General features: G+C 38.9%; 1 protein-coding gene across 2 annotated transcripts in view; it reads left to right on the plus strand.

Moving 5' to 3' along the window:
• EGFR (epidermal growth factor receptor) overlaps nucleotides 1-12,860 on the plus strand; it is a 225,378-nt gene that overhangs the window by 192,589 nt on the left and 19,929 nt on the right. For both annotated transcript variants that reach the window (XM_054019159.1, XM_054019158.1), the window contains exons 18-20: nucleotides 214-336; nucleotides 1,679-1,777; nucleotides 7,747-7,932. In XM_054019159.1, coding sequence (XP_053875134.1) covers nucleotides 214-336; nucleotides 1,679-1,777; nucleotides 7,747-7,932 — 408 coding nt within the window. The remainder of the gene's footprint in view (nucleotides 1-213; nucleotides 337-1,678; nucleotides 1,778-7,746; nucleotides 7,933-12,860) is intronic.

A 12,860-nucleotide genomic window follows, 5' to 3' on the forward strand; every position in this document is an offset into this window, starting at 1 on the left:
AATCTGGAGTAACTCCACTGAAGTCATGAACTCCGGAGATACTCTAGATTTTCATAGCTGTAAGTCAGAGCAGAATTTACCCCATGTATACTTCATGTGGGACAAAATTTACATTATTGCCAACAGTTTTTGCTCAGTTTCAATAATTGTGTGCTGCTTGTTTCCTCCTCTACAGTATATCTTTCTAAAGTCCAATTCCTTTGTACACAATAGCTCGTTGAACCTTTAACACCAAGTGGCGAGGCGCCAAACCAAGCTCTTCTGAGGATTCTAAAGGAAACAGAATTTAAAAAGGTCAAAGTTCTAGGCTCTGGGGCTTTTGGTACTGTTTATAAGGTAAGACCACCATGTTTTTCTCACCACACACACGCACACAAAAGCCATCTAAACAGTGTATGCATTGGAAGCTGAAAACATAGTCATGGGGTTTTTTTGAGTTATTTTCAAATCATGTTTAGCTTGGGCCAGGTAAAGTAGATGTGTGAATCTGCATGTGTGTGTGAGATTGAGAGAGAGAGAACACACAAGAAGTTTTTCATAAGATCTTATGAGAGCCATACAGCTGAATATGGAGCCGATGTGTCTATTTTAAAAAGTACCACTGCCAGAAATACTTTCTTAGGGATGTTAAAATATTAGGAGGAGAAATCAAAGTATGGCCAACTCAATCTACTGTGCTAAGCAAAATTTTTATTTTTTTATTTTTATTTTTTTTATCTTCTCTTTTTATTTGTGGATCACTTTTATTGGGTCAAAAGAACCCCACAGGGTTACAGAAAAGCAACTGGAGCCTTTCTATTGTATCGTTGTGCAGAATGATTTCCCTCCCCCACCACACTCCCATTATTCTTCCTTCTCTAGAGAGTATCTCTCTAAAAGATTTCTCAGTGAGGAAGCTTCAGGGTTGTTTTACACCATTTGGTACTGAAATGTAAAATATAGATTTACTTATCAAATTTTAAGTTTAGATACTTGGGGGCAGATTTTCAAATGTGCCTAAGAAATTTAGGAGCGCAAATCCCTTGTGTGCTTTTGAAGATTTGCCCTTTTGACCCCAACTACCCCTCTGCCTAAATGATTATGTAATGCAATAGATGATGAACAAGAAACCATTCTGACATGAATTTACGTCTCATAATATATATAAAGGATTGGATTATTGTGTAACCCTTGGAGCAGGCTGGCTGAAATTTAGTTTCACGTGAGAAAACCCTGATTCCCATCATTCAGCAGCTTATAAATTAGAAGTGACACAATAATCAACATAGTGAAAAACGAGTTCAGCAAAGACTAGTAATGTCCAGTTGTGTCCAACTTGCGTGTACAATTGCTGTGATTGTTAGCACTAATTAGATATTGGTGCACACATATTGCCATTTATGCATCTTCTGGGCTCATTGCACATGTGACTCAAGGTAATTGCACATGCATGTTTTTGAAAATCAGGCCCAAGAGATTGAGACAGATGCCACTCCATTAACAAAAGTCTACCCAGAGAGAGTGACTGCTATATACCTCCTTCGCTGCCTGCTTAGCCTCCCCTAATTGTTGCTTAGAATGTTTCAGTCTGGTCTGAAAACATCATACATATAAATGTAAAAACATGCATTTGCAATTACCTCAGAGATAGTGAATAACTGGGTTAAGGACCTAGGTAACCTTTCTTCTTCTTTTATAGGGGCTCTGGATTCCGGAAGGAGAGAAGGTTAAAATTCCTGTTGCTATTAAGGAATTGAGAGAGGCTACCTCCCCAAAAGCCAACAAGGAAATACTTGATGTGAGTTTTCATCTTTATTTGGTACTATTAAATCTTTGCTGATGGTTGTTTTAATGGGAGGAAAAACAAGAGGAAGATTGTGTCCCCGGAATACCTGTAGCACTGATGACATTTGCTTTGCATTTATATCAAGTGCACAAGGCATCTTTAGCCTTTGAAGGACTGATTTTCAAATCAGGGTTTCCTATTGCCAGATATAGTGAGCTGGTGTGGAGAAAAGACCAAGATAATTGTATACAAATACTTGAAGGGTGTATACATGTAGGTAAATGGTGAGAAGTTGCAGAGCTCTCTAACCCTGCTCCCACTGAACTCAGTAGGAGACCCATCTGCTCTCATTGTAGTCAGTGGGGGGTTTACCATTGACTTCTATGGGGGCGGACCAAAAGCAGAGCGCTTTTTGAAAATCCTACCTTGGACTGGTACAAGCAATAATGACATGAAATTTTAAAATATCAAATTAAGACTGATTATCCATTAAAACATTCTAATAGTGATATCTATTAGACAATGGAACAATCTGCCAAGAGAAAGTGTGGAAGCCCAATCACTTGAGATGTTTCAAATAAGACTGGACAAAGATAATAGTGTGACACAATCTCTCCAATTGCTCTCCCAACTCCTCAGGGCTTTATAGAAGTTACGGGATCTAGCTCTAAACAATGTTAAGCTATTTTTCTAGCAGCAGAATAGTTGATGGTATTTTAAAATGGAATGAAGATGACAGTATTTTAGGCTAATAATTCCACTCTGTGCCTGCTGTGCATCCCCTCAAAAGTGTGGTTTTGAGATACAGCAGTCACCATTAAAAAATCAACATTTGTTGACAACTGGCGCATCCTTAACCAGGCCAGCCAAATCATGCAGCCACTCTGTTTGTGGTTGGTCTGTGGGTACCACTGCATTCCCTTTACCTCCCATGGACCTCTTTGTGCATAGGTCATTAACTAACATTGTGCACAGGGACCTTGATTTGGTGCTAAGGGGCATGTTAAACAGTGAGCTTAAGGCAGAGACCATCTCTTTGTTCTGTATTTGTACAGCACCTAGCACAGCAGGGTCCAGGTATGTGACTGGGGTTCCTACGTGCTATGGTAATACAAATTATAACAATAATAATGATCACTAATGCTCTTTGGACCCTGATATTTCAGAATATCATAGATTTAAATGCATGGTTACATAGGACTAAATGAAATGTTTAAAAAAAAAAAAATCTGTCTGGCTCATGTGCCACAGAAACTGTGAAAAATCATCTGGCCTTGTGAACAAATCCAGGGACCACAGAAGCCAGTTGGATTTTATTTTGTTTCTTGGATCTAGCCCATAATTACAAAGGGGAAAAAAAAACTCATATGAATTCCATTTCTAATATGCTTGGGCAAGACAGACACTCAGTGACTCACAGGTAGAGCTGGTCTGTGTCTGGACCCCTTCCCAAGCCCCAGGCGCTATCTACACCAGCCTGGAAGGGGAGGTACATTGCACAAAGTTTAGATCTGGTACAGGGTACCTCCCACACTGTGCAAGGGGAAACGGGGGATGGAGTGTGATTCTGAGTCACAGTCTGCCTCCCAGGGCTGCTCCAAGGGCCACCCAACAATGTACTGCCCCTTGCTTGGAGATCACGGTATACATATTGTAGAAAAAAAATGTATGCATATGCTGTAAATATCCATGAGTGATAAAATATGCATATATTTACATGGATGAACTATAAACCCAGATCCAGGGATCCTTGAGCTTAGGGAACAATCTGGTATTGAGGCAAATCTGAACTTTGCTGTTTGAGCCTAACTTGTGTGCATATATACACATACACTTTGTCATCCAAGAAAATTTCTATTAAAAGAACCTGAAGCTTGCAAACACAAGCAAAGGTTAGGAGATGCCAGTATAAAGGTTGCTTATGAAACCCCTGTGTGTGTATGCATTTTATGGTACAGTCTTTAATTACATCAGTGATACTCAAACCTCAGTGGTTCAGGAGCCAAATTAGCAATCAACATTACCCAAAAGACTGGGGAAATATTTAGTTTATATATCTCACAGCAAATAAGTTCAATAACTCAGTGCAAGTTGATAACTTAATTGGTTAATAACCTAGTGAAAGCCTTCTGATTTGTTAATACCTTAGATTGGTTAATAATTAAATCACGTAGTGTTTTAATATCACTTGCTGCAAAGAGCCACTGGAGACGCATTAAAGAGCCACTTGCAGCTTGAGAGCCACAGTCTGAATATCACTGAATTACATGATCACATACTATTTGTATGAGTCCTACTAAGCCCCTGCAGCCCTGGGCTGGAGCACGCTCAGTAGCTCAGTGGGACTGGTGTATGCACAGTCTGGTCAGCACATACATAGCTGTGAGAGGCTGAGCGTGCTCACTACAACTGGACACTCCTGAGATTTTAGCTTACAAACTCTTAACAAGTCTGAGCATGCGCAAACTGTGATTTCGCAGAAGCTTGTAACTTGGGTAATTTGGGGAAATGTTCATGGGAATGGCAAAAGGCACCATGGCAATCCCCCTGCCAAATTTCAAGATCCTGCCCCAAAAGCATGGAGGTGCTAGAGCTTCTCAATGAAATGGTTGCAAGCATTTTTTTTGAACGTGGGCAAAACACTATATTTTTCCCTACCCTCAGTCTCAGAAGTGACTGAACTATTTTAGCTGAAACTTTCAACAACAACAACAACAAAAATCTGCCTGGGACTGACACCCGGCCTGGAAAATTTCAGCCTAAATGGTTAAAGTTTGGCAAAATGATAAGCAACTGAAAACATAGTCTCACAATGGGGCGGTATTGGGCAACCTTAGCTATGGGCCACTTACAATAAAGCACTTTTGAATCCTCATTTCATCCTGGAAAAACTTTCTATTTCATATATCTTTTAGTGTATTGATATGGCACATCATGTTATACATATACTGTTGAAATACAAAAGAAAAGGTGGTTACTTTCAGGACCAATATGTCAAACAAAATTCCTGCTGATTTAAGTTCTCTTACTAAAAGCTGGCTATGTATTCACAAACACCGTTCATATATCTGCCCTCTAACAGGCAGATACAAACAAAGGATGCAACCATACTATCAACTCCCTGCTTCAGGAAAACCTATGGCAAAAGGAAAACTCACTGATATTCCTCCTCCTGGAATATTTTTAGCCTTACTTAATAATAGAAATAAAAAGGACATTAAAAAGCTGATGAAAACTGTTATGGAGAAAATAATACAAACTTGACAAAAGCTGCCTTGGACCTAATTGTACTAAATTCATGTAGAGCGAAGGAAGGGTTAATTAATAAGCCAAAATGATTGCCTCTGCGTTCAGCAGATCAAGCTATTCCCATAGCAGGACAGTAGATTGTGGCCTGTGTGCTCTTCTGAGCTATCAAAGTACTATTTTTTTAAAACAAAGTTCAGATATCGCCACGTGATCTTTTTTTTTTTCTTTTTCCCATTGAAGTAGGATTCTTAGCAAGCGGCTCTTACCATTTTTAGCACTGTTTACTTTTTAGATGACTTAGTTGATGGAATTCATTCCACATTTCACAGGAAAAGAAAAGATACAAAGCAGTGGGAGCAGAGAGACAGAGAAATAAACAGAACTTCAAAAAGATTTTACTGAACAACTCTCCAAGGTCACTGATCCCTTGGAGATAGTGGCTAATTAATTAGCCACTTTCTGTAAGAAGAATGGCTAGGTATTCAGCATGTAAAACAGCATTTGTTCATATTCAGTTTATTCTCCAGCCACAACTCTCGTTGGCTTTATTAGGGCAGGGCTAATTCAGGAGATTTGTTACGAAATACCAAGCATAGTTGGAGCAGGTCAGAGCGTACCTCAGAGATTTCCAAGATAAATAATTGAAACAAAGACTTGCTTTAATTTAGTAAAATATTTAAAGAGACCTGTGACTGCACAATGGTTCCATTATAAGTTCAATGATTCTTCAAAGAGGCTATGGCCTATTTTACTTTGCAGTATCAGATTTAATAGGCAGCGTCAAATCCTGGAAGAACTCCATACTCCGTGTGGCCCATACACCCCCTCCACACATTCAGTTCCCAATTTCCCAGCCTTGAGGTCTGCTCCTTGTAGGCTGTGAAGCAGATGGGCAGTGAGAACAGCTCTGAGTTTGCAGATTTTTCATTCAGCTAAAATGAATTCAATATGGATGTGAGACTAAAGAGGAAACACTACAAGAAACAGACTTTCTTTATTGCTGTGCTTACATGGTTTTTAAGCCCACTGGGATGAACATAATTAGTCCTCTGTTCATATGGAATCATTTTATAGAATGTGTGAGGCATTGAACCAAGAGGTTCTATATAAATTAATCTGAAAACCTGTATAATTTAGTAGAGAATGACATGCTTTTCTTCTAATTTTTAAACCATGTAGAACTTAATTGGCAATTATATCCTTCAACTAGAATTCTATAGGTTAGTTTCAGTATTTTGTAGTAAGGTGATCATTCTTTATCCAGTTCTATAGTAATCTTCTGTGATCCTTCTGTCCAGGAACCCTTTGTAAAGGGCATCATGAGGGTGGGTTATGTGTCAAACAAAAAACAGAGTTATCCCTCAAAGCAGACCTCTCAACATCATTACCTCAGTATCATGTAATAAATATCATGTGTCCGTAACACATATCATTCTTAGGTTGGCAATGTGAAATAACAGTGCAGTGGCAGAGGAAAATATTGCTCATTGATTTCAGATTTTTTTAACGTCATTGCATAAATGTGCTTCTAACAATAGCCCCCTGCCAGCCTCACAACTAGGTGACATCTGTTAAAAGCCTGTTAGATGATGATTAAATTGCTATCATATTGCATTTCTTAAGCCTTTCTAAAGAGCAGAACATTTTCTACCTCCACCACAGAAGTGTCTCGACTTTGTTTGCTTGCATGTTGTTTTGGGCTGCCATCTGTCAAGGGTGTCTGATGTCATTCCAGATGCGGATTTAAATGCTGACCTAAAAGTTCACTACGTGGAAAATTTCCCACTTAGTTCTGTATTAACTTTGTGTCATAAAAAGAATAACCAAAAGCAATATCCTGTAGATCGGGAACAAAAACAAGTAAAAATATGATGGCTAAACATTAAACCTGATTTTTCCATAGGGCCTCCATTTTTCAGTGCATAACTTTGTGCTTGCAGTTCACAGTGGGTGTGAAAACTAGCCTGCAAAAAATGGAAGTCCCTGTTTAAAAACCAGACCCAAAGATGCTCTAAAGTCAGGAGTGAGAAGGGGGAAAAAACCTACAGTGGAAGTTAATAATTGAATGGCATAACTGGCCATTGCATGCACAAAACCTTGATAGATATTTATTTTTGGCATGATCGTGTTAATGAATGCGCATGGTAGGTGAGCACTCGCTCACACGTTTTTGAAAATCAGGCCCTAAAGTTCTATCTAATTACAAGGCTGTTCTGATGGAAGGTTGATTTCATCCTGGCTCCCAACTGAATAAAAATGCATTATAAACACCTTCATTGTATTGCTTACATTGCCATAACACATAAAAAAAGCTTTACCAGTCAGGGCCAAGACTTTCAAAAATGGTTGCTTAAAATTAGGCTCCTAAATATGTTTCCTGATTTTTCAAAAATGCTGTGCACCTAGCAGCTCCCATAAAATTTGAAATTATTAAGCCCTGTTAGGTTTTTGTCTCTGGAAGGTTGCACTGAACATACTGCTTGGTATACAAGAACCAGGAAAATGGGTGGCCCTGGTGCCATTTTAAATGATGTCTTAACATACAGAATCAGGACCTCTCAGTGCAGTGGAAAATATGCATTAGAGACCCAACATTTTACAAAAAGGTTCAGAATTCAGGAAAATGCCAGATTTTTGTTTGTTTGTTTTGTTTTTCTTACTGCCTTTTGCATCCTAATATTTCTGTCATGCATGAGGGACTGTTTCAGGATGTCTTCTCTTTTTCTGATCAGGAAGCTTATGTGATGGCTAGCGTTGACAATCCCCATGTGTGCCGCTTGCTGGGAATCTGCCTTACTTCTACCGTCCAGCTCATCACACAGCTTATGCCTTATGGCTGCCTCCTTGACTACATCCGAGAGCACAAGGACAACATTGGCTCCCAGTACCTTCTCAACTGGTGTGTGCAGATTGCAAAGGTAAATGAATGGCAGCACAATCCATCCAAAACTCTGATCATAACCGGAACCAAGAGATCTGAAAGTATGTAATCTAGCTATCCTCTTGGTCTTTGTATTTTACCTGAGGATAGAAAGGATTTTACCTTGTTGTACTTGATACTAAAGATAACAACACTTTTCATTGTGTAGTACTTTAGATTTTCAAACCATTGTGTAAATATTAACTGATCCTCAGAACATTCCTGCACAGAACAGGGTTATCACCACTGGACAAATGATGAAACTTGCACGGATTGCAATTGAATGACTTGCCCAAACATGATGCAGTGAATCAGTGGCAGCAGGAGGGATTAGAACGTGGCAGTTCTTCACTGTTAGTCCTGTGTGATACCATGTTACTCCCCCAATAATCCATAAATGGTTCATTACAAAATACTATTTCTGTCATGCTGTGTCGCATGTGTCACAGGACAAATGTGATGGTAAAATCTCTTCTGTGTTGGAGATTAATGCCCTGATTTTGCTAACTGCAGAGGAATGGTGATCAAATGCAGAGCCTTTTGCTACTAAAACACCAGCTCATTCTGATGCTGGTTGTTTATGACTGAAAGACAGTGCCAGTAGGTGGTTCTTCTGTAGCGTGTGTGCAATAAGTTGGTATATACCTCTACCTCGATATAACGCTGTCCTCAGGAGCCAAAAAATCTTACCGCGTTATAGGTGAAACCTCGTTATATTGAACTTGCTTTGAACCGGAGTGCGCAGATAAAGATATGTAACTAATGCAGCCCTTTAAATGATCTGATGTGTATTTTTAATCACGTGGAAACAATCTTTTCACACATCAGCCCACAAGAACACTGCTTTTCCGCGTTATATCAGAATTCGTGTTCTATCGGGTAGCGTTATATCGAGGTAGAGGTGTACTTAGCCCAGTTCCAGTGGACGTGTATCCGTATAACAAAATCACTATCACATTTGGCACAAATTGACATGTCAGATTCAGCACAGAGACAAAGGAGGAAAGGCAGCATGGAGACTAAATGATATATTCTCTAGCCCTTAGAAGTAATCCTCCATTTTAGGGCTGTGCCACCATGGCAGGGCAGTGTAGGGGATATTGCACTGCTCCTACCTAGGCTCTCTCTTTTCTTTGTATAAACAGAGAAGGTCTTTTTCCTGTGCAGTTCATGCTACACCTGTCGCAAGCATGAGGCTGCTTAACATTTTTTAATATTCAGTGATCATAGCCATTTGCAAGGTGTCACATTCGAACAACCTGTTCAAACTTTGTTTACCTTGACATTTCTGTAATTTGATTGAAACCCTGTTGCTCTGACATTTTCATTTAAACTGTACAATGTCAATATGCTGCCTCTGTAGCTTTGGTGTACACCTTGAAAAACGTAATTAGCGTGGGAGGGACAAGAGAGATGTGTGTGAATAAAGACAGGAAAGACTGCCCAAATTAGCAGAAGGAAAAACAGTAACTTGGAGATTCCCTGTGCTTACAAAAGAAAAAACCAGCAGCATCAGTAATCTCCCTAACCAGCAGAAGCTTGCATCTGCTGTGTTAACATTTCATAGTGGGTCATTTACAGCACCGACTGTATATTCACGTACCCATTTATCATGCATTTGTATATTATTAACCCAATTATTCCAAAGAATGTTGAGAAAATAGCTGGAGTTACAGTTAATATAAAATCAGTGCATAATAGAGCAACTCAACATATAAAATCGGCGCATAGTAGAGTAACTCAACATTTCAGCTTTATATAAGCATGAATTGGGACTGCACAGAGCACACAATGGATCACTAGAAATTAAAGTAATGTTGTTTACATGGAAAATCATTAGCCAACAAGATGTATTGGCTCATTGTCATCATTTATTGATGGCATATGCTAAGTAATGATCTTACAGTCAGTTCTGGGATGTTCTTTAAATAGAGTTATCTTCATAAATTATTCTGTCCCATGTAATGCAGATTTACAGACGTGATTAAATAAGTAAGTAAATAAAACTAAACTACTGTAGCTCATGCAAAAGGAGAAAATGAGGGGCAAAATAGGCCTCATCCTGAGGTAGCTGTGGGTAATTTTGTTGGAATCTAAGTCAGCATTTTCCTTTCTTCATAGAAGGATTTGTCCTGGGAGGAAAATAGTGGTTGAATGTCTAGAGTGGGGAAGAGGGAAGAAGAAAGATAGGGAGCTTGGGAAGCACATAACCTTTCCATCTTCTTTTTCTAAATCCCCGTATTACAGCAGTTACGACGTGTACCCATTATTAAGGTGGTAGAATAGTTCCTATTCTAACATCCCATTTTCAGTCACTAAGTGAAGCATCCCCCTTGTGAACTGACTATTCTATGTTTGGGCCAGTTCCAAGGTGACTTTTTTGGAAAGCTGGAGAAAAATCCCTTTAGCCATTTTAAGGTGCAGGAGGATGAAAAACAGTTATCTCATTTAAAATATCATTGCAACAGGGGTCATTAGTACGGTGACCAAATGTCCCGTTTTTATAGGGACAGTCCCGTTTTTGGGGACTTTTTCTTATATAGACGCCTATTACCCCCCACCCCCGTCCCGTTTTTTCACAGTTGCTATCTCATCACCGTAGTCATTAGGAAGAGGTTGGTGGGGGGAGCTAAAGGGAGGGAGCAATAGATGTAGTTTCTGTTATCTTTCTTAATGATACTAACAATCTCTAAGATGCTTAGGTCCCTGTAACCCTCTGGTTGTATTATATTCATTTCTGTAATACCTATTTTTAAATTAACCAGAACACATTGCACACTTACTTATTCTTAATCCCTTGAGACCTTGTACACATTCCAAGTTTGCCTGCTTTTGATAAACGTACTGAAGACTTCAGAGATGTATCCACAAACTACACAGCTCCTTTTCTCTCTAAGGCTTTGGTAGTGTACTGAACACAATACAGTAAATAAACTTTATTCAGTGTATCATGCAAACCGCCCCTGTTTTAGTCTGTCTAATTTTAAACTGATTACAGCACCTTCCTGATTTTGCCACTTTTAGAGATTTTATCTCCTCACTACATTTCCCTTCTTCCCCATTATTAATTTCTCAGGGGACAAAATTGGTCCTAAAATTGTGACATCTCATTAGTTACTCTTCTGTGCAACTGAACTGTTACCATTCACAATTGTTAGCTTCTGTTTGATTTTCATGCCAGTTTACCCTCCAACTCAGAGCAACTCCCATCTTCACAGCTACTAACTGACCATCTACCATAGTCCTTTGTGTGGTTCTTTACTAAATGCTCTTCTTAAAATCCACATAAATAAGGTTATCATTTCTCCTGTCAACATTTTCTTTGTTACTACATCCATAAATCTTGTCCAATTTTTGGACATGATCTGCTTCTTTAAAAACCCATACTGTTGTTTTTTCTGTAAATCCTAGCAAATCTGTTCATCTCTCTTAACTAACAAGCAGGAAACAAGCTCCCTTATGGACCCTTTCACAGTTTATTTTTGTTTCTCTTCCTGTGCTTTTGAAATCATTTTTTAATATATGTTATGGCTCATATATTTCATTAGTGTACAGAAAGACTAGCTTTCAGATAAAAGGGTTTTGAAGACCACCTTTAAACTCAATGAATACAATATGCGGAATAACTGGCTAGGTGGTTGTGGTACGCTGAAAAAGGATCTGGGGGCTATAGTGGTTCACAAATTAAATATCAGTCAGCAATGTGATGCAGCTGTGAAAAAGGCGAATATCATTCTGGGATGTGTTAATAGGAGTGTGATATGGAAAGTAATTGTCCAGCTGTACTTGGCCTTGTTGAGACCTCAGCAGGAATACTGTGCCAATTCCGGATGCCACACTTTAGAAAAGATGTGGACAAAATGGAAAGAGTCCAGAGGAGAACAATAAAAATGATAAAAGGTTTAAAAAACCTGACCTCTGAGGAAAGGTTAAAAAAAAAATCTGGGCATGTTTAGTCTTGAGAAGAAAGACTGATGCGGGGGATCTGATGGTAGTCTTCAGATATATTGAGGACTGTTTTAAAGAGGTTAATGATCAATTGTTCTTCATGTGCACTGAAGGCAAGATAAGAAGTAATGGGCTTAATCTGCAGTAAGAGAGATGTAGGTTAGATATTAAGAAAAACCTTCTAACTATAAGGATAGTTAAGCACTGCACTGGAATAGGCTTCCAAGAGAGACTGTGGAATCCCCATCATTGAATGTTTTAATGAACAGGTTAGACAAACACCTGTCAAGGATGGTCTAGGTTTACGTGGCCCTGCCTCAGTGTAGGGGACTGGACCTGATGACCTCTCAAGGTCCTTTCCCGCCCCACATTTTTATGATTCCGCGTGAAGAAAAGTTGTTGAGTGGCTTTAAGAGTGTATTATAGTCCTCTGGTTAATAATATGTAAATCCTGATCCTGCACACAGTTAAGAATGTGTTTAACTGTATATATGAGTAGCCCATTGTCTTCTGTGTAACATTAAGCATGTGCATAAGTATTTGAAGGATCAGGATCTTAAGTAAATTAATTTAAGACTGATTCCTTGCCTCTCAGCTGCTTTGAACCTCTTTACCAAAACTGATTTAGCAGGATAATTCTCTTCTTCCAGACTAGATCAAATGATTTTTCCAATGTAGGATGTTTTTTTATTGATAGCTCAAGATTCTTTGTTTCAAAAGCTCAGCTCATTAAAGTTAAATTTATTCAATTACATTAACTTATATAGTGGCATTATGCCAATTTGCTGGGGTGGTTTATTTTGGCAACATTAACCACCCTTAATACATTGATGAAGTTTTGCTTAGAAACTTCACTATAAGATTTGACGGTGGTCCAGCTTAATGGTGGGGCAAGAATGGGAGTGGGAGTTGGGGAGAGAATGACTCCCCAGATGCTTTGTCATCACATTAGTAGGATCTTTTTCGTGCTGTGTGTGT

The sequence above is a fragment of the Malaclemys terrapin genome, chromosome 2 (assembly GCF_027887155.1).
Source record: "Malaclemys terrapin pileata isolate rMalTer1 chromosome 2, rMalTer1.hap1, whole genome shotgun sequence".
In the NCBI taxonomy this organism is placed as follows: Eukaryota; Metazoa; Chordata; order Testudines; family Emydidae; genus Malaclemys; species Malaclemys terrapin.